Source organism: Xenopus tropicalis, chromosome 2 (assembly GCF_000004195.4).
Source record: "Xenopus tropicalis strain Nigerian chromosome 2, UCB_Xtro_10.0, whole genome shotgun sequence".
Taxonomy (NCBI): Eukaryota; Metazoa; Chordata; class Amphibia; order Anura; family Pipidae; genus Xenopus; species Xenopus tropicalis.
Window position 1 is genome coordinate 91,732,410 of NC_030678.2, and position 22,994 is coordinate 91,755,403.

Here is a 22,994-nt window from a genome sequence, read left to right on the forward strand (position 1 = left end):
ATTCACATCTGTACTTTAAATGACACCTTAAGAAATAAAAGCAGCACGTTTACCAAGGTGCTACTAGAGAATTTAGAATTCTTTTGTCCCATAAAAAATGTATTGCTACATGTATATTGTCTAGCTATGCGCCTCCAGTAATCTTTATCAGTAAAGTAAAAGCAGTCATTTTTTTGCCCAATCTCCGCTCCATCACCAGGTCTGACTTTGCCCTTATAACTTCAGTGACTTCGCAATGAGTAGCTTTTCTATACCCTGCCTCTCAAAGGTTTTTGTATTTAGCGCTCTTTTCTGCTATCTTTTCTTTACTACTAAATTGATGTTTTAATCTGTGGTTACTATGCCTATAGAAAATATATATTTGTAATTAATTTTCCTTTTTAATCTTGCTCAGATTGAATACAGTTGCTGCTGTACATTGTGTAGAGGTGTTTTCTGTTTGACCCATTTAATGTAACAGCAGACGTTCTTCCTAAATGGTTATTTTTAGGGACTGCAGTCATCTAGGAAGTGATTAGTACAGCACTGCACTTAATAGAGAAAGAACACTGCAGAATTCACATTGATTTTTTTATTTTAATGGAGGGCCTCTGGTAACATGAAAATATCTATAATGTATCAGGATAATACTAAAGGAAGGTTGAAGACACGGTTCATTTTGCTATGGATATGTATGCAGTATTTGTTTCTATTACTAGAAAGAAACTACATGAAAATAAACTTTTTGTGGTTGCCCAAATCAAATGGCTATTCCTTTTCTGTAGGAAGATAACGAGTGGATGCAGTGTGATAGTGAGGTCACTGTTTACCAAGCTAATCAGTCTTGCATTCTGTAGAGAAAAGGTATGGGACCAATTATCCAGAATGCTCAGGACCAGGGGGTTTCTGTATAAGAGATTATTCCATAATTTGGAATATGTTAACTGTACTAAAAAATCAAGTTTTTAAAGGATTTTTTTGCCACTTGAATGGGTGAATTATATCTATGTTTGGATCAAGTACAAAGTAGTTTTGTAACCAAGAAAAGGCATAATTAAAAAAAAAAAAAATATATATATATATTTCCTTTAAAGGAGAAGGAAAGGCTAATAAAGAGTTAATCTCAAGCTGCAGGCATACCTTCAGTTGTCTCAATAGTGCCCTTAAGTCTCCCCATATTTCACCTGTTCAGAAGATCAGAAGCCAAACAGGAAGAAAAAACGGTAAGCTGTGTAAAGAAAGTTCCCATAATGCCTCACTCCTGCACAGACACCCAGACCAAGTGAACATGCTCAGTTAGTTAGACCATGATTCAGCTTCCTGCTGATTGGCTCAGATCCACATTCCTAAGGGGGGGGGGGGTTTCTTAGCATTCTTGAGGGAGGGGAGAGAGGAGACAGCAGAGAGCTGCGTGTCTCTGGCACATGAATTACAGACACAAGAAATCTTTTCACAGAGAAGTCAGTGCAGCTTTTCTGTGAGTGCTTATGGCTGTATTTACATAGACCTTTCTGATAAAGCTTACTTAGTTTTTACCTTTCTTTCTCCTTTAAAGGGGTGGTTCACCCATCTGTGAACTTTTAGTATGTTATAGAATGGCCAATTTTAAGCAACATTTCAATATTTTTTTTCATTATTTATTTGTTATAGTTTGTGAATTATTTGCTGCCGCCTTCGAACTCTTAGCAGCTTTCAAATGACCCCTGCAGTGAAGAAACATTTGCTCTGTGAGTCTCCAGTTTTATTGTTACTTTTTGTAACCACTCCCTCGTAACTAAGGTAACCCGGACCCTAGCTACCAAATAGCTGGTAAAATGTCAAACTGGAGAGCTCCTGAATTGAAAATGAAATAACTAAAAAACTACAAATAATAAAAAATGAAGACCAATTGCAAATTGTCTCAGAATATTACTCATACTAAAAGTTAACTCAAAGGCAAACAACCCCTTTTAGGGCTCTGGCACACGGGAGATTAGTCGCCCGCGACAAAGTTGCTGGTGGGATGGCACACGCGGCGGCGCGATTTCGACGAAAATGCCTCGCGGGGCAACTGCGCAATCACCTGCGCAGCATGTGCCATCCCAACGGTGACTTACATTTTCGCCGGTGGGATGGCAATTCGGGGATATTAGTCGCCCACGAACAGGGAGATTTGTCACGGGCGACTAATCTCCCCGTGTGCCAGAGCCCTTAATGGTTTATGGGAGAGAACCATCCTGCAATTTGATGCTTTGAGTAACTGGTTTCCAGATACCTGTACTGTTAAGGCAATACTTGGCATGCTGACATGCTGTTTTTTTTGTTTGTTTTTTTTTTGTATTCAGATCTTTATTATGTTCACAGATATGTTACAATGTACATTTTTTAACCTTGACATTTGTTTTTTTAGCATATTTCCAATTAATTAAGGTCTGTGAGACATGCTGTTTTTTTGTTTAAATGTTATAGGGACATTTATGGTTAGTGCCTTTGGACATGGGCTTTTAGCTGCAGGTCTATTGGTTAGTGCCATACTGTACTTGGACCAGCTGCTTTAAATTCATCTGACCGCTCTGGAGCATGTAGGTTAGCATTCACAAATGACCCTCTGCCTACATGTAGTTAAGTACTTAACCACTGACCCCAGAAATAATCTTAGCGGTTTGGGTGTTCCGAGCTTCTCTGTTCTGATGGAAAAATCTGCAGTGATGAACATTGCTAGCAAATGGACCTTTACAACTTCATGTGAGCAGCTAAGCAAAAAAGTTGTGCCGCGGTTAAGTGACTTCTCATACAGAAAACTCAAACCACATGTACAGCCGTTAAAACACCTGTTGATGTGATATGGCTTGTTCTGGTGCACTGTTTTTTTACTGTGTGAAATCTGTATGGCTTCATAAATAAAGCACCTTAATTGTAAGCTTGTTTTATTTCACGTCTGTCTGATAGAAAAGAATACTTATTTTGTGTCAGCTGGACCTATACGCTTCCCATGTGCTTAGATGCTCTTCCCAAGCCTGAAATGTTGCATTTATTAGCCTGAATTAGTTACATTTTTATAGCAAGCTAAGCAATTGACTCAACCGCATTCAAAAAACAAAACCAAAGTGCAAGGCATTGTTGTAATTGGTGGTGTAGGCCTGAAAATGGTAAAGCATACTGTGGCATCCAACTTACTGTATTCTTTGTGTGTACCAGTTCAGATTGTACCACATCTGTTCCAGCTGAATTGGTTTGCGGTGTAAAAAAAAAAAAATCCTTTTAAATGGAGCTTACTTGCAAAGTTGCTGCCCTTCAGCTGTTCTGAACTGAGTCCTGTAAGCTATAGTTCCAAAACAGCAGGAGGGTTGCATAGTTCAGCACTTTTGTGCTTCTTGTTACTACACTGGCACCAATACATTTTACAACCTAGATTAAGACCATATATTTCCAACCAATTGTATCTCTATTTAAAATACTTCAGACATGTTGCCTAATTAAATGTATGTAATGTAAACTCTGAAAACTAAGTGCTCTTATTTTAAGGAAAAAAATGTCTGTTTTCACAGATGAGGAAGATGGCATTTGGGACAATGGACTTTCCTACGAGTGTCGCACCTTGCTCTTTAAGGCTATACACAACCTTCTGGAAAGATGCCTCATGAACCGTAACTTTGTGCGCATCGGGAAATGGTTTGTTAAGCCTTATGAGAAAGATGAGAAACCGGTCAATAAAAGGTACATTTTTTTTTTTTTTTTTAATATGAAATTATAAATGTTTTAAAGCCAATTGCTTTATTTTTGGCTAGTCTTGGTTGTTTGAACTTATGTTTATAATATAATATTCCAGGTGTGGTAAATAGCATATCGCGGTTGGAAAATACAAGCTATTTTATATGTGTATTCTAAAACATGAATAGAATGGCATGCTCAGGTTAATCATTTGCTAAACTAGCTTCCTGCGAGTGTTGGTGAGATTCTGGTCAAGTCTTTAGAATGTCTTTAAATGAAAAGGAAAGGCATTTTATTGCCAATAGATTAGTCACAATAGTGCTAGAATGCTATATGCTAGAATGCTATATTTTATCTGTAGAAAGCTTTATCAAACAGCCCTTGAAGCTCCCTTTGTTTAAGATAGCAGCTGCCATTTTAGCTTGTCTCGGTTGCTTCAGTGCAGCAGCTGTGGCTGCTGGTAGCTCAGATTACAGCACAGTTGGAAGTGGGGGAGAGAGAGAGAGATGATGTGAGGGGGAGGAGGAGAAGGGAGGGGGAAAGAGGTGAGAGGAGCAAACTGAGCAGACTTGTGCAATGCCCTGATGGATTTTTCTGAGAGTAGGAAGTCACAAAAAAAAAAAAAAGAAATCCTGTTTCTTTTGATAGAGGACTTAGTGTAGCTTTTCTGTGAGTGCTTGTGACTGTATTTACATAGACCTTTCTGTTTAATTTATAAGTTTATTTTTTAATGTTTGCCAATATATGTGCCCCAAGCTCAGGGCTTTGGCTTGCAGCATATCGCCTAAAAGCTGTAGTCCTAAAATTAGGACCAAGCTGTAGTCCTAAAATTAAAACCAAGTAGGTTTTAATATTAAATGTATCTTTTAAAAAATTGTCCTTGAGGTATAAACAAGATTTCTTGAGCTTTCCATTTACATTAAACTGCCTAGGGTCAGCCATACACTTAAACTATGTTTAACTGCAGCTATAGACATCACATGTATTAAATAGTCAGCTATCTTGCTGTAAAAGATGATGGTAGTTGGAGCTTATTGTTACTGTCAACTTTGTTATGTTATGTTGCATAAATTGAACTGTATTCAACTTTTTAGCTTGGCAGAGTGGCCTCTATTACAATTGGTTAATATATTGAAGTAATGGGATGATAGCATTATGACCATAGAGTTTGTATTATTATTTCATAAGAATTGGCATTTAAGACATTTTCTAATGTGGTGTGTTCAAGATGTAAGATCACTTGTTTTGAGTGTGAGACAAAACAGGAATTGTTTTGCAGATGCATTTTGCCTGCCATTCCTATAGCTTTATTTTAAAACTGTAGAGAAACTAATAATTTTCTAAAAATGTTCTAAAATTGTGAGAGGAGGCAGCAAAATAATTCACATCTTGTGACACAGGCAGCAAATAGTTTCTTTTTTGTTATAAGAATCAGTATATAATGTGCCCTTTCCCTAGGATTTGACACAAGCTTTGTTTAATTTAATATAGGTGTTCATATAGTATTATATAGCCCCTTTAAATGTGGGACTATTAAACTGCTGAGCAAGACTAAAGGTAGTGCCATATGGGGCAGGCTTGGCTTGTGGTTAAAGGAACAGTAACATCAAAAAATTAAAGTGTTTTAAAGTTATTAAATGTGCTGTTGCTCTGCAAAAAACTGGTGTTTTTGCTACAGAAAAGCTACTATATAAATAAGCTGCTGTGTAGCCATGGGGGCAGCCATTCAAGCTGGGAAAAAAGGAGAAAAGGCACAGGTTACATAGCAGATAACTAGTAGATAAGCCCAATATAATGGGGGTTTATCTGTTATCTGCTAAGTAACCTGTGCCTTTTCTCCTTTGAATGGCTGCCCCCATGGCTACAGAGCAGCTTACTTATATAAACTATAGTAGTCTTTCTAAGGCAAACACACCAGCTGTAGTAATGCAGGGCAACAGTACATTATATTGTAATTACTTTTATACACTAGAGCTGGGCGGTATGACCAAAAATTTATATCACGGTATTTTTCAAAATTATATCGGTATCACGGGATTTGACGGTATATAAATAAAAAATAAATAAATATTGGTGGCCCCAACCCCCCCCCCCACAACCCCAACACCCCCCCCCCCCCCACAACTCCAACCACAACCCCCCAGCAGAACTTACCCAACTTGTGGTTCCTCCAGCGATGCGTCCTAGCGACGTCGCCCAGCACTATTATACACTTTCATTTTTTTGGTGTTACTGTTCCTTTAAACATAGGCTGAGAATCAGCTGATCGGCAGGCCTGCATTGGGTCTTGTGTCTGTACTCACAGATACTATGTTGGCCGGGGTGCAGACACAAAACACGGACAAAAATAGTCCATTTTACCCTGGCCAACGCAGTGCCTGTAAGTGCAGACACACAAACGAGGAGGCCAGTGGAATGATTTTATTTTGTTTAGATAAGCTAAGCCAATATCCTCTGCTGTGTATTGTAACTTTATATTGCTGTGGTCAAAGTTTACAAAACAGTGATTTCCTTGTCTGTTCTTTTGCTCTTGTAAACACAATGCTGTATTCTGGAAAGATAAATTCATATTTGTTTTAAAATTGGTTAATTTCCATCAACATAGCTTAATTTCCTGTAACAAGTTTTAATACGAAACTTTCATTGCTTACATCCTGCAGACCGCGGGTCATGTAATACAACAATGCACAGCAGTAGATATTAATCTCTAGATCTCTTGCAGTTTTGCATGCTAAATAATTTGTGGCTTAATATATCCCTGTCTGCAACAGAGGAGGGTTTAGAAGCTTAAACTGTAGTATTAGAATTATTTCATTAAAGTGAAGTCTATGAGAGGTGGCATTCCCATAATTCAGAACTTTCTGGATAATTGATCCCATATCTGTACTGAATCATCCAATAATATTTGAATTATTAAAAATGATTTCCTTTTTCTCTATAATAATAATAATAATAAATCAGTACCTTGTACTTGATCCCAACTGAGATATAAACAATCCTATTGGCTTATATATTGGCTTATAGTGATCTGAAAAACTCCAGGTTCCGAGCATTCTGGATAACCGGTCCCTTACCTCTATATCTTCTTAAAAAGGTGTGTTTTGCCAAAAGCGCAACATGTTGATTGTTATCCACTCTCAGCCCTTACAGCCCCAGAGGTTTATTTTCTATGAATGAATTTTCTCTGGTTGCAGATATAGGGAAAGGACAGCTTCTTCATTATCTAACAGCCCCCTGCTCTGAGATATTGGGTCATAACAATCCAACATAAACACAATGCTCTTAATGACATCCATTGGAAAAAGCTCCGTCCAGTACTACTTTCTCAGCTAGACAGTGTGAAGAATTTTATTTATTTTTTTGTTTTAAAAAAACAAAAAAAGGGCAGAGTCTGCCAATGTGTGACAGGCTACTTCTGCCTCCAGTCTGATTCCTCCCTGTCAAGCATCCCTTAAACAAACCACTTGCAGGCAGAATGTTTGGAATTGTCTCAGAGAAAAGTCTGGCATTCTCTGTGCTGATGTGGCTGTCTGCCCAAAACCCAGATGACTGTCTTTAAATAAATGATTAAATGTATAGGCACCACAACAGTTCTCAGCCTAATATGAATAGCAAATTCATATAAACCAGTGAGCTTCAAAGACAAATACTGTTGTAATGTGTATATAATGGGGCAGACAAGTACTTTAACTTTCAATTCGGCTCACTTTTCCCCTCCCTCCTAACAATCTAATTGTGTAGCCAGTGCATGAGCATCTGGTCCCCCATTCTGGCACATACACAAGATTTTGGGGTGATACAAAGCTTGCCTTAATAAGTGTCCACAAAATGGTACCTGCCCATTTGCTGTAATAGTTTAATTCCAGGACTGAAGGAAACAAGATTTATATTAGATTATATAGTGTAAGTAAAGTTTATTTTGCTTAACAAACACAATAGAAAAGAATTTCAAATTATTTCTTAGGGTGAAAGGTCCCCTTTAAACCTGAACCTTTAATGTTACAAAATAACAGACAACAGAAAGCAAATGAAAAGTAATTTAAAAACATTTGAAGGCCCAGTAACACACACAAAGAGGTTTTTGTACTTATTTAAAAATGACTTATGGTAACCCCATAGCTGTTAAAAGTTAACTTCAGAAACTCTATCATAGTGTTTAGAAATATACTCTCATGAAATTTTGGTGTTTGTCACTAAAATGTAAATATAGCTGTAAGGGTCCATGTTTGCATAGGAGATAAAAGTACTTAAGAGCCATGAATAACATTTTACAACTGCATATGTCCATTTTCACATCTGAAGGATGAAACCTTATACAATAACATGATTTGCAGGACAAAAAGCTATAATCTTTGAATGGAAGTATTAATTTTCTGGTGTTTAGGGCTGTGACACACAGGGAGATTAGTCGCCGCATGACCAATCCCCCTTGTCGCGGGTGACTAATCTTCCAAAATGCCATTTCCTCTCAAGGCAACTTCAGCGACTTTGGCAAATCATGGCGCCGTGTATTCCATCGCACCATCGACCATTCTCGCCGGTGGGATGGCATTTTGGAGAGATGAGTATGCATGCATATTGTATGCATTCTGCTACTGTTTGGTCCTGCGTGTGGATAGCAGGCTGAATTCTAAGTGTAATGTCATACATAGTTTTTTCTCTGCTGGTGCAAATATCCCAGCGGAAAAAGCACCAATCCGCTGCCATCTGCCCCGTGTTTAGCAGCTTTGCCAGCTACAATACCTGCAACTGTGTATTTTATCATCTGAAATTTGCCCAGATTTTGTGATGGTTCCCATGGGTAAACTCTGCTTCAAGTAGCAAAGCTCAAGTAAAAGACATTTTATTCTAAGCAGTTAAATGTTCCAGTAGAGTTTTTTTTTTTTTTTTTTTTTATATATACTAAGTTAATTAGTTTGATTCATAGTAAAAATAATCTTTACTAATTTACTGTTTGGCCTTTGTACTCGGCTCTCAAGTTATTTGCAGAGATGTAAAAACAAGCAAAGTGCACATATTCACTCGAATCTTCAACTTCAATCAATCCAGACAGCTCGAATAATTAAGCAAATGATTACTGTAGGTTGCTGCTTTGAAGTGACTTTACACCATGAATCAAATAGTTGCCTATGCAATTGCCTTTTTGTGTTGAACTGATTTTTCGCATAGACCTTCGGAGCCATAAAATGGGTTAGAGTGAATATGAAGGATCATTAATTTGTGTTGAGTTGTCATTAAATCTTGATCAAGGTCGATAAAATTAAATTTTAAATAAAAAGGACACAAATAAAATATTTATATACTAATTTGGCAGCTTATCTTCCTGTGTATGGACCTATCCAATCGATATCTGGCTTAAAATTGGCCAGATCTCAATTAGGCAGCTTTGATTTTCCATTGGTTTGGGGCAACATCTGTTTGTGATGTGATCCTTTTGTCTGACGACTCATATACCTGTGGTTTTAACTTGATCATGTGGCTCTCTATTTAGCTTGGTATTGCCTACCTTAGGTGGGCATAGCAGGAGAAGATCCCACTTATTTAGGCACCTTTTCTTATGGCAGCCAATCATTGTTTGCATTCAGTTGTCTAACTTTGGCTAACTGGGAAAAAAAAAATCAATTATAGGGTGATATAGGTTATCCCATGTGTAAATTTGCCCAGCATTGCATTTTATACAGTAGATATTCTCCCACTGTGTGTACTCAGAATAAGGTATGCCTCTTTTCATTTTCAGAATTTCTTAATTTTTATGGATTAGTGGGCTGCATCGGGCCTATGGTTTAATTTATGTATGTATGGGCTCCTCTTGCTTTGTTATTGGTAGTTCACTAGCCGCCTTTAGCACCGTTTGTGTGTGTGTTTATAATGTTTATAACTAGTGTGTAGTCCATAATGTTTTACATAAGTGTAAGTTTTGGGCTGCCAAAAACTTACACTGAGAAGTCACGCTAAATGCTGCTTAGCAGATATTTGCTGCTTAAGTGTATTTTGTATGCTGCTGTAAATAGTAACGCATAGCTCATTGGCTATTCATTGATTTTCCTTCCCGTGGATGTGCATTTATATTGATTATACTATCAATGAGTGGAATCAAACCAAATTTAAAAGCATTTATATGCACTATAGCTTTGCTTATTTTATCACCTGTTTTCTTATTCCTCTTGGTATTTTTTTTCTTAATGTTCAGTAAAATAGCTTTTCATTGCCACTGTAGATATTATTTAAAGGGGCTGTTTTTTCCCCTTTTTTAATATCGGTTGAATAGGGTGTGTGCTGAGTATTTTCCATATTTTAATTCTGAAATCTGTTATTTCTAAAGCTGAACAGGGCAAAATCTGAAATTTCACAGTTAAGTTTTAATAACTACCCTTGAGCACAATCAAAAGAAAGGACCAGTTCTCTATGACCACAACAAATCAGAGTCGAGGGCTTAAAGAGAATGTGACATTATGCTCCATTTCAGATTTTGCCCTGTTAAGTAAAAAAAAAACAACAAAATACAAATATCATACATATTTCATAATGAAACCAGGCAAAAATGTTTAGCGCAAACCATAAAATGATGTTAAAAAAGTAGGTATACTGCACCTTTAAGCAATGCCAACACCTATAGGAAGGCAGAGTGCTAAGGATTTGTCATGCAACTTAAACAGGACACATTTTTAGGTAAAATGTGTGATTTACTAATACATTTTAAATAAACTTATTTGTATAGGTTTAAAATGAATTATTGGCTTGTTTTGAATATATTGAAACAAAATGTCTATCATGGCTGGAGGTTCCAAATGAGTGCATTGTTTTTGCAGGTAATAAAACCTATTGAGGCATCCAGTCAAACCCTGGTACACTGGTCCTGCTGGATCAGATAATCATGATGGATTGGGGGTGTAATATTTTGATGGGAAAAGGGAAACTGTCATGGGAAACCATGTTGTTGTGTTTTTTTTTTTTTTTTTTTTTTTTTTTTTTTTTTTACAAATTATAGACTTAATCTTAGTTTCCCCGGTGCCCTCAGCCATGTGACTTATGCTCTGATAAACTTCAGTTACTCTGGCACTGCAAGTTGGAGTGATATTACAGCTGAAAAAAAATACATTTATTGGTTCAAGAATAAAATTTTAAATGGTATAATGAGAAGTAATGTACGCAGTGTCATTTAGCAATAAAAACTATACCAGAAAAATCCTAACCATCCCTTTTTAATGGAGTACAAATCTACACAGTTCTGCAGCCTGTTGGGGGGGCTTGAACTGCACCCACCAAGCCCTAAGGCTGATACCCCACAGAACAAGTTGGCACAATAGGTCTCTACTATAGCAGGCGACTAACTTCTTCAAAATTCCTTTCTACCAGCAACAATAGGAGTTGCAGTTGGAAAGGCCTTCACACCGATTCGGTTTTCAGGAGTAAACTCTGCAACTTTGGAAAACCTAAGTGATGTAAAGGCCTTTCCACCGGTGACTCTTATTGCTGGTGGAAAGGCATTTCGGAGAGGTTAGTCGCCCATGATATAGATCTGTCGTGGGTGACTAACATGCTCTGTGGGACATTAGCCTAAATGTCATATCCCATTGTAAACAAGAAAATTTGTTCAAAGGAGTTTATGGATCTCTAAACAAAGCCTTTGTGCATCTCATTATCAAAGGCTACTCAGTTGACTGGTAATTTGTTGTATCAGCTATGTCATAACCAGGAAGTATTAAAGTTAAAATGGCTTCATTATCTTCTTTAGAGCCAGAAATAGCAATAACAGTAGATATTTTTTTTAATTTAAAACAATAGGCAAAATATGTTCAGCACCTATCCATTGAGCTCATGTTGAAAAAGTGTGTACTGTCCCTTTAAAGGTTAGTTGGAAGTAATGCTGACCATATCATTTTACATGAGTCACAGATTAGATTGCTTGTGCTGCCTGTTCACTGTAAGGGCTCTGGCACATGGGGAGATTAGTCACCCGCGACAAATCTCCCGTGTCTCGGGCGACTAATCTCCCCGAAATGCCATCCCACCGGCGAAAATGTAAATCGCGTTGGATGGCATACGCGGCGGCGCGATTTCACTAAAGCTGTTAGTTTTGTGTTTATTCAAGGGACATTAAACTGATTCAAAGGACATTAGCTACTGATTTTGATCACTGTTTCAACTACCTGAAATCTTCGTTTATTGCTATGGAGAATTATTCAAAATCATGTAATGCTTTTTGTTTACAGTGAACACCTCTCCTGCTCATTTGCCTTTTTTCTTCATGGAGACAGCAATGTTTGCACAAGTGTTGAAATTAATCAGCACCAACCAGTGTATCTTCTCAGTGAGGAGCATCTTACGTTAGCCCAGCAATCAAACAGCCCATTTCAAGGTAGTGTAGGAAAAAATTATTGGCTATTTTTATTGAGTGTTTATAATACTTTGGCTTGTCACAAGCTAATATAAATGTATTAAATTAGTGTTTATTGTTGTCTCCCAAAACTTTTTTAGTTATACTTAGCCCATTTGGACTGAATGGCACCTTGACAGGACAGTCCTTCAAGATGTCTGATTCATCGACCAAGAAACTGATTGGAGAATGGAAGCAGTTTTATCCAATTTCATCCAGTGTAAAAGAGTGCTCAGAGGAGAAGCAGGAAGACATGGATTGGGAAGATGACTCATTGGCAGCTGTTGAAGTATTAGTTGGTAAGAAATTTACTCCTACACATCATATGGACCAAAAATGTACATGCCATAAATACTTTCCTACCTGGGGTACTGCAGGGGTTGCTTGCAAAGGGTGTCTACAAATATTTGTGTAAAAAATAACAGCTTTTCTATCTGATAGGGCTTGTTGATATTAGTTGGGCTGATTGGATCATCCTGCTCTGGCGAAAATGTAAGTCGCCGGTGGGATGGCACACGCAGTGGCGTGATTTCGGGAAATCGCGCGACCGCGTGTGTCATCCCACTGGCGACTTATATTTTCGCCGGTGGGATGGCATTTGATGGCAACTCGGGAATCGTAGCGATGTGTATGCCATCCCTCCGGCAATTTACATTCTTGCTGATGGGATGGCATTGTGGGGAGATTAGTCGCCTGCTGTAACAAAGATTTGCCGTGGGGCGACTAATCTCCCCGTCTGCCACTGCCCTAAGGGCTCTGGCACACGGGGAGATTAGTCGCCCGCGAACAGGGAGTTTTGTCGCGGGCGACTAATCTCCCCATGTACCAGAGCCCTTAGGGCAGTGGCAGACGGGGAGATTAGTCGCCCCACGGCAAATCTTTGTTACAGCGGGCGACTAATCTCCCCACAATGCCATCCCATCAGCAAGAATGTAAATTGCCGGAGGGATGGCATACGCATCGCTACGATTTGCCAAAGTTGCCCTGAGAGTGAAGACACAGTTACTAGCAGCAGCTGCTTTTTATCGGCTACTAAACGCCAGAAAATACCCTGCCATCGTGAATACTAAGAATTGCTTCTGCTAAAACAATTCTCAGTATTCACGATGGCAGGGTATTTTCTGGCGTTTAGTAGCCGTTAAAAAGTAGCTGCTACTAGTAACTGTGTCTTCACTCTCAGGGCAATTTTGCCATCCATTTGCATCGCATTTGCCATCCTGACAGCGATTTTACATTCTTGCTGGCGGGATGGCATTGTGGGGAGATTAGTCGCCTGTGACAACAAAGATTTGCCTTGGGGCAACTAATCTCCCCGTCTCTCACTGCCCTTAAAGTGAGGACCATTTTGGGCAGTAGATTTTCTCATGACAGGTCTGCCCAATCTTTTGTGGGTTTAATGATTACATGAGCCTTATTTGGTGTCACTGCCTTAATTGCCAATTTGGGTATTACAAATGAATGGACTTTAGCCTGTTGGCCACCTTTAATCCTGTAATGGGCATACAGAGTTTGAGTGGAATAGGTTTAACTTAATGACTACATTGTTGCAGAGCCTTTGTTTTTCGTTATTACAGTGGGAGCTTCTTCATAGTAGTACACAAACAGCTCAAACAGCTGGGAGTTGCAGCAGTCAAAACCTAAAGGAATCAAACCACTTGTCATTTAGCATCATACAGTCAATTGTACTTGAGTGAAAAGTCACTAAAAGTTTGGCAGTGACACACTAGCCAGAGGCTAGGTATTCTTAAAAGTATACTTATATCACACTCCTATGGTTGCGTTAAACACTGTGAACTGATAAAAATGCTGAGTTAGTAGGAATGTTTAAAAAAAGTAATTGTACACATCCATGTATCACTATAAAAGAATATTAAAACAATATTCCTCTTGTTGGCACTATTTTACTTAGTGGCAACTAGTCTATTAAAAAAAAAAAAAAAAAAAAAAAGTTAAATTTGAACATGTTATAGCTATCCCTTTTGTATTTGGTAATTTATTGGAGGAACTGTTTTCAAGCTTTGTAGCATGTCAAATTGTAGTTTTAATATGATTAGGCTTTAGTTTTCTGAGCAATTAAAATTTTGACAATTAAAAAATTTTCTGTATTCTAGCTGGAGTCAGAATGGTCTACCCAGCCTGCTTTGTCCTGGTTCCTCAGTCAGACCTCCCTGCTGCCAGCTCTGTTGGGTCTTCTCACTGTTCAAACACCTGCTTGGGTGTGCAAGTGCCTGCTTCTTCCAGAGACCCAGCTATGTCCTCTGTAACGCTCACTCCTCCAACATCCCCAGAAGAAGTGCAAACAGGTAGCAGTATGTGTTTTCTTCCCACTTTATATCATTGCCTGACATAACTAGTCTCTTGAGTCTAGGACTTGTGTCAAGAATTGGAACAAAATCTAGACTTTAAAGTGATACTAACACTAAAAAATGACTCCTCAAAATATGAATGTACATAAAAAGTTGCCTATAGGTCATGTTAATTGATTTTCGCTGAGAGATTTGCTTTTGTAAATAATTGTTACTTGAAGTTCCTAAACCTGACTGTTTTGCCAACCTGACTGTCCCTTCTCAGCCTGTCAGTTACAGCTTCTAATGCTAACGGCCCCCTGCTGGACAAATATGGCAGCCCTCTTATAGGGGAACATGGGGGATCAGACAGGTAATATAAAAGCATTGGGCAAATACTTTTATGGCAAAAATGAAGGTCATGCAAAGACAATGTTATGATAGATGTAAAAAAAGGTTTAATTTCTGGTGTCAGTATCGCTTTAAAGTCTTGAATTGGATGTTTTGTAATGGTTGACAAAATCTGTTAATTGCTGTAGTATTTGGTACTGCTATACTGTATGGATATAAAATGAATTTAGTTTTTTCACTCTTCACCATTCTGCTAATGCTAAAATAACAAATTGTCATTTGTCTATTGAAAGAAAAAATGTAATTCTTAACAACTTTCCTATATACTTTCGTTTATTAGCAGCTATTTGAAATTTAATTGTTAATTTAAATACAATTGAAAGCATTATCTGTCCGTTTCGCTTCTCTTCCCTGGTGGTTGTGTAGCGGAAACCAGCAGATTTACAGACCCGTGAAAAGCATGCAAGACTGACTTCATGCTATATTGTTTTAACCATCATTACAAAAAGGGATTGAAAAGTACTGATACTTCAGTAGCAAATATATTTTGAAGTGATTTTGCACCGTAACCATTTGTCACTCTTTTCAGACCATTTACAGTACAGGAAAACTAGTTAGAATAACAATTTTTTTCATTAGGTAAAATTATGTCTTATGTTTTGCATAACAAAATTCCCTAAATCTCTACAGATAACTTACCTCATAATTAAGGGAAGGCACAACTGCTAGTGAGTTTTGTTGCTGCCCCATAATGCCTTAGATTTTTATGCGTCACTTTTATGCTTAAATTAAAATACAGGCTCTAACAGTAACAGGAATTAAAAGCACAGCTCTGCCATTCATTGGCTTATATACCCTAGCATGTATGGGCGTGCTTACAGAGCCTCATACAAGCAGAACGGTCAGGCTATAGTACTTAACATAAGTGCAGATGGAGTGCAGAAAAAGCTCAAAAAGGGCAGGTTTGGATAACTGTTTCTATTTATTATGCCAATCATCAGTATAGTCTGTAGTATTAAACATGTATCATCTAAAAACCATAGAACCCTTGAGCTTCCTGGGAGCTATAATTTTCCTTTTATGGGACGATTCCGCCTTACTTGATAGTGTTATAAAATATAAATAAGCAACAATGGTTAAATATTTTAAAAAACGTAATAGAATCCATGAGTACTCTGTGCTCCTCCCATGTATAATACTAATATTAGCAATCAGTTGTCCTTACTCCTTGCTAATCCATTAATATATAAATAATTGTGTTTTTTTTTTACCTGCAACAGATAATTGTTAAAGGTCCATTGTGCCCTCAGATTGTCCCTTAGAATTGGGCTTAGTGCCCAACATGTGACACAGATTTTTGCTATTTCTGAACAAGCCATAAATAACCTAGGGTGCCATCGGTAACCAACCTAATGGCTTCTTGTGATAGGATTATAATACAAAAGGAGGCTTTTGGCAGTTTCTTTTTTTTAAAGAAACAGTTTAAAGCTGCAGATGGAAAAAGAAACCTAAATCTTCCTAAACTCAACATGTTTTTTCCTTTTTTGAAATAGTTGATGCCCAGTCAGCGCAAAAATGGGTGAAATTTCCCGCTGTGTCAGACTGCTTTAGCTCTGATACAACTAGCCATCATGGTGGCAAAATTCCAAGAAAATTAGCTAACCAGGTGGTCGATAGAGTATGGCAAGAATGCAATATGAACAGAGCACAGAACAAGTAAGTATTCCATTTCTTTGGTAATCTGTCTTAGACTTCACTTCGGTGTTCAAACAGTCTGACATGCAGTGTTATTTTCTTGCAATAATGCTTTGTCCCTGTCACACACTCTCTCAAGTGAATGGTTTTATTGGATTTTTATTCTGCGTCCTCATGCAACTCTCCCCACAGTCTGTAACTGGCAAAATTTACTATAATTTAGCCTAAGGTGGTCACACAACAATTTGTTAAAGGAAAAGTAACACTAAAAATGATTAGCTTAAAAATTCATTCTATACCCCTTTAACCAATACCAATACATAATAATTTTTTTCAGTGCATAATGCAAAAATATAATATGGTCTACTTTCCTATGGTCTAACTTCCTGTTGACTTAAAATGGCAATAGGGCAACAGGAACTTTGCTAGACCCTATGTGCGTGCTCCACAGCAACTCCTGACATCACCACCTCAAAGTAGGATCTACGTCGGATTTTGAATTTGCAGCATTGGTTCCACAGCCATGAATTATTTCTGCAAGTACTGTGAGCAGCAAAGGCAGCACCAAATACATCCATAAATCCACAGTGTCACTGTGGGCTTTCCTTTGCTGCTTACAGCACTTACAACAGTAAATCACGGCTAGTACGGATTTAACTAGTACGGAAGTAACTGTCTGTCCTAAAACCTATATGGCAGAGTGTAAATTGATTTGAGAGCTTTACATGAGACTAGAAATTTTCAGTAGAGTTGCAGGAAATGCTGCTATGGAGCGCGTACATCTATGGAGCGCGTACAATCTGGCACAGTTCCTGTGTCTTTTTGATGCAGCAGGAAGAGAGCCTTTATTATGGTATTTCTGCATAAAGCACTTAAAATAATAAACATTTTCCAGTGTAGAGGTATTTTTAGACAGGATAGAATGGATTTTTGGGTTACTTTTCCTTTAATTTTTCTTGACTGGCAACTAGTTTTTTTTTTTTATTTGTAAGGTTAGGGAATCCCTTTAACTTTTTTGTGGTATTTTGAGTGAAACTACACTGAGTATCATTTTTATGTATTGCATACTTTGTAGCTGAGATTTGTCTAATCTTTTCTGTTTAGGAGGAAGTATTCTTCTAATGGTGTTGTTTGTGAGGATGAGTCTCCTGAAAAAACAGCATCCTGGGATTTTGTTGAGTCCACGCAAAGAACAACCTGTGTCTGTTCAAGGTGCTCTAAAGTTGCTAATTCATATTGACTTCCATGCCTTCTTACATTGTTAGCTATTAGCCAAGTTTGCTGTAACTTACCATATATATCTTACATTCTCCGCAGGCACAAAAATCTAAAGCAGAGAAATTTAAATCAACCAGGGCAGCCAGTGACTGCTAGTACACAGCAACAGGTGACTCAGAAGCACAAGACAAATGATAAGCAGGAAAAGGGTGACAAACCCCAGAAGCGCCCACTAACACCTTTTCATCATCGTGCATCTATCAGCGACGATGTTAATATTGAAGCAGACAGTGCCAGCCAGAGACTTGGTATTCGATCCCAGGACACTAGAGGAAGGTTTTCAAATATTCGAACCAACGATGTAGCAAAAACTCCTCAAATGCATAATAACGAAATGGCTAGCTCCCCACCTCCACCTCCCCTAAGTCCTCACCCTTGTGAAGTTATGGATGATGGGGGTGAAACCATGAAAAATCCATCAACTCCTCATAGTCAGCATTTTTATCAAATGCCAACGCCAGACCCACTAATTCCAGTAAAATCTATTGATGAACGGATAGATGGTTTACCGCAGACCTTTGCTTCTGCATTCCCTGAGGTTTTAGAGCCAACTATGTATGTGGGCAATGCTGTCCGTCTAGAGGCCGGTGAAACTGACAACAGTTGGAAGTATTATAAAGTCCCAAAGAAGAAAGAAGCAGAGTTTAATCCCCCACAGCTTCCAAATGATAAACTGAGGGAAGATGCTTGCGGAACCTATGGAAAAGAAAATATCATGTCTGTCACAGAGTGAGTATTTAGTTTTTTTTCTTTAAAGGTCAATTATGTTGATGCAATAGGATTTTAAATGTTTTTAAAATTGTTTTAGAATGATCATATTTAAAGGTTGTAATTTTTGATCATAGCGCTACTTGTTCAAGGTTATATTTGTTTTCAGGTACAAATGAAAAGCAAACAAAATATATATAGTAATACTGAACCATTCATATGATGGCAGTTACCTCTTAAACTCTACTATACCTATATCTTCTACTATTTTGCCTCTTAACATCAAGGCTTCCATATACCTGGCTAAGGCCTTCTGAATTGCCCTTAATAATTGCACTTTATTGTAAAAGCAGTCCATTATTATTCTACTCCATGCTGTTAATGTATGCGCACTGGCTGTACATTGTGAAATATTGTCAGCCAGTGTATGGGATCTGTTATACAGAAACCCGCTATCCAGAAAGATCCGAATTATGAAAAGTCTGTCTCCCATAGACTCCATTTTAATCAAATAATTTAGATTTTTAAAATTGATTTAATTTTTCTCTAAGACAGAAGCTTGTATTCGATCCCAACTAAGATATAATTAATCCTTATTGGATGCAAAATAATCCTATTGGGTTTAATGTTTTATTGATTTTTTTTAGTAGACTTAAGATATAGAGATCCAAATTACGTCAAGAACCCTTATCAGGAATACTCTTGGATACAGGTATAGGACCCCTGGATAACGGGTCCTATACCTGTAGTAGTTATTGACATAACTTGGAGATACCACTGAGGTCAGATGTTAGCCTATGACTACATTGACCCACATATTGCCATTTATGGCTGTGGTCCTATGTGATCAGAATCTCCACAGTTCACACACCTTTGGTTATGACTTTAATAAGCTATACAAAGATGCTAGTACTCTGTCAGAGGATATTTACAGTGCCATTACAGAATTAGATTACACCATGGGCAAATATGTTGTGTACTGTCATAAATCGGAAAACTATACATTTTGTATAAAACTGATGGAGCTTTTTGAGGACTACTGATCTACTTGTCAAGGGTAAATTGCAGTCTACCTTTTGGTCACCCTCCCTTTTAAATAAAACTGGGATCTCCTTATCAACTTGTAAATGGGGGCCATGTATAAAGCAATAAAGGAGCTTTATGGAAGGTTATATTTGAGAGACATGAGGTATGAAGCATATTGTAAATGTTATGCCAGATTAAGTTTTTCTAAAAAGGCATAGGGGCATAAAAATATAAACAGTTGAGGGGCTGCAGTGCATTTGATTTGTTGTTTGGCTTACTGCATTGTGACCACAGCAAAGTAAAGCTTAAACACGTTCACTGTAAAGTATTCTAAAAATGTTGGCAATTATCTGGCCTGTTGTTTTTAGTATACCTTAGGTAATGTTATTTCTAAAATAAATAATTGAATCTTTGTTTTAGTGCTGCCTTTTACTTGAAACATATTGGCAAGTTTATTCACAGTATTATGTGAGTTACTATTTTAGATTTCTTTGGTTTCTTTCTATGCATTCGGGCATTGATGGGCTTCCAGCAATATACAGCAAGGCTGGCCAACAAGATGTTATGCAATCTACTAAATTGGTTGCATTTTAAAATAATGACCACTGCTTGGAATAATTTATAAAGTGCTGCCCATACTGTGCAGTATTTTTATCTTCCTAAAGTAAACAAGAAGGTGTTGAGAGATTGTTTGTTCCCCTGGAAATCTCACCACCTGAGCCTGCAACTTTGTACTTAATCAACTTCGACATAAGCAATGAAAAAAAAAGTTATTAACCAAGTAACCTTTTTGGCTCCTTTATCTGACTGCACAGTTTTATTTTGTAAACAGATTAATGGTACAAGGTAAAAAGCCGTTGAAGATCTCAGAGGAATTACTTCACAAGTATCAAAGCAAAAATCAGTACATACCAACAGCTGTATTAGACACTGATCAAGAATCTGATCCATACACATTTGTAGACGACGATGTAGAATTTATATTTTCTGACACCAAAAAGGAAAGACAAATCACTGATAGGGATGTTGGAAAAAAACACAAGGTAATTAATTTTTATTTCTCCTTCAATTGCCAAATTCAATGCAACCAAAAATTTTGAATCTGCAATTTTAGCGATGGCCTCTGCAGTTTGAGTTAACTGAAGCACGGCTTCACTGTGCACAGATCTACTCTGCATGTTTTACTGCAAAATTTTCATCTGCTGATGAATTTTTTCCTGTCTGCAAGACCTGCATTTTTATCTTAAAGAAAATATTACTCAGGGACACCTCAGGTGTCCTCTAAATATATTGAGTTCCCAGTTTGAAGTAGGAAAATAAGTCTTTTAATTCCTTTTGTTTTGAAACAAAATGGTACCCTATATGCTTATATTCTGCTTTCTTTATAAAGTGTTGGTTAACTTTTTTCATTTTACAGGCAGAAGATGTCATGTCTAGTGTTACAGTGTTACCACAAGAAGGTGAAGATGCAATGTCTCTTTTTAGTCCATCCGTCAAACCAGGTTTGTAAGAGCAAAAAATTAGAACAAAAATAGAACACGGGCCGCACCACACAGGACTTATCCGTAGTCAAAAAAATTAATCAAAGCAAAATAACAGACTGACGTTTTGGCTGGTACACCAGCCTTTCTTGAGAAATATATACATACAGTCATGGCCAAAATTGTTGGCACCCAAGAAATTTTTCCAGAAAATAAAGTATTTCTCACAGAAAAGTATTTCCATAACACATGTTTTGCTATACGCATGTTTATTCCCTTTGTGTGTATTGGAACAGAACAAAAAAGGAGGAAAAAAAGCAAATTTGACATAATGTCACACAATTCCAAAAATGGGCTGGACAAAATTGTCACTCTTAACTTAATATTTGGTTGCACACCCTTTGGAAAAAATAACTGAAATCAGTCGCTTCCTATAATCATCAATAAGCTTCTTACACCTCTCACTGGAAATTTTGGACCACTCTTCCTTTGCAAACTGATCCAGGTCTCTCTTATTGGAAAGGCACCTTTTCCCAACAGCAATTTTAAGATCTCTCCACATATGTTCAATGGGATTTAGATCTGGACTCATTGCTGGCCACTTCAGAACTCTCCAGCGCTTTGTTGCCATCCATTTCTGGGTGCTTTTTGACGTATGTTTGTCCCGCTGGAAGACTCAAGATCTTGGACGCTAACCCAGCTTTCTGACACTGGGCTCTACAGTGCGGCCCCCAAAATCCTTTGGTAATCCTTAGATTTCATGATGCCTTGCACACATTCAAGGCACCCAGGCCAGAGGCAGCAAAACAACCCCAAAACATCATTGAACCTCCACCATATTTCACTGTAGGTACTGTGTTCTTTTCTTTGTAGGCCTCATTTCGTTTTCAGTAAGCAGTAAAATGATGTGCTTTACCAAAAAGCTCTATCTTGGTCTCATCTGTCCACAAGACATTTTCCCTGAAGGAATGTGGCTTACTCAAGTACATTTTGGGAAACTAGTCTTGCTTTTTTATGTCTTTGTCAGCAGTAGGGTCCTCCTGGGTCTCCTGCCATAGCATTTCATTTAAATGGCGACGGATAGTTTGCACTGACACTGATGCTCCCTAAGCCTGCAGGACAGCTTGAATTTCTTTGGAACTTGTTTGGTGCTGCTTATCCACCATCCGGACTATCCTGCGTTGCAACCTTTCATCAATTTTTCTCTTCCGTCCGACCCCAGGAAGATTAGCTACAGTGCCATGGGTTGCAAACTTATTGATAATGTTGCGCACTGTGGACAAAGGCGAATCTAGATCTCTGGAGATGGACTTGTAACCTTGAGATTGTTGATATTTTTCACAATTTTGGTTCTCAAGTCCTCAGACAGTTCTCTTGTCCTCTTTCTGTTGTACATGCTTAGTGAGGCACACACAGACACACAATGCAAAGACTAAAGGCCCCCATACAAGGGCCGATAGAAGCTGCCGATATCGGTCCCTTGGACCGATTCGGCAGCTAATCGGCCCGTGTATGGGCAGAAACGAGCGGCCTGGCCGACCGATATCTGGCCTGGAATTGGCCAGATATCGATCGGCCAGGTTAGAAAATCCGGTCGGATCGGGGACCGCATCGGCTCATTGATGTGGTCCCCGAACCGACTGCCCATGGCCGCAAATGTAATCTGATCGTTTGGCCTCAGGGCCAAACGATCGGATTATTTTTTTTAAAAGCAACTTCCTACCCGATATCGCCCACCCGTAGGTGGGGATATCGGGTAAAGATCCGCTCGCTTGGCGACATCGCCAAGCGAGCGGATCTTATAGTGTATGGGGACCTTAAGTGAACTTCTCTCCTCTATCTGCTTTCAGGTGTGATTTTTATATTGCCCACACCTGTTACTTGCCCCAGGTGAGTTTAAGGCTGATGCCACACGAGGCGTAGGGCTGAAATTTTTGGCAAGCAGAAAAGCGATTGCCGAAAATTCAGCCCTACACCTGCTACTTGTGCCTGCACCCGAATGAATGGGATATGCTCGGGTGCAGGCACATGTAGCCGATATACGCATGAAAACGCGAGAGAATGCAAAGTCTCGCGTTTTCTTGCGTATATTGGCTACATGTGCCTGCACCCGAGCGTATCCCA

At 38.3% G+C, this 22,994-nt stretch overlaps 1 protein-coding gene across 3 annotated transcripts in view; it reads left to right on the forward strand.

Moving 5' to 3' along the window:
• med13 (mediator complex subunit 13) overlaps window positions 1-22,994 on the forward strand; it is a 56,607-nt gene that overhangs the window by 14,779 nt on the left and 18,834 nt on the right. For 2 of the 3 annotated variants that reach the window (XM_004911621.4, XM_004911623.4), the window contains exons 3-11: window positions 3,507-3,675; window positions 11,883-12,028; window positions 12,148-12,345; window positions 14,158-14,355; window positions 16,236-16,398; window positions 17,482-17,589; window positions 17,695-18,384; window positions 20,222-20,432; window positions 20,807-20,891. In XM_004911621.4, coding sequence (XP_004911678.1) covers window positions 3,507-3,675; window positions 11,883-12,028; window positions 12,148-12,345; window positions 14,158-14,355; window positions 16,236-16,398; window positions 17,482-17,589; window positions 17,695-18,384; window positions 20,222-20,432; window positions 20,807-20,891 — 1,968 coding nt within the window. The remainder of the gene's footprint in view (window positions 1-3,506; window positions 3,676-11,882; window positions 12,029-12,147; window positions 12,346-14,157; window positions 14,356-16,235; window positions 16,399-17,481; window positions 17,590-17,694; window positions 18,385-20,221; window positions 20,433-20,806; window positions 20,892-22,994) is intronic. The other variant, XM_004911622.4, reaches the window with a different exon arrangement.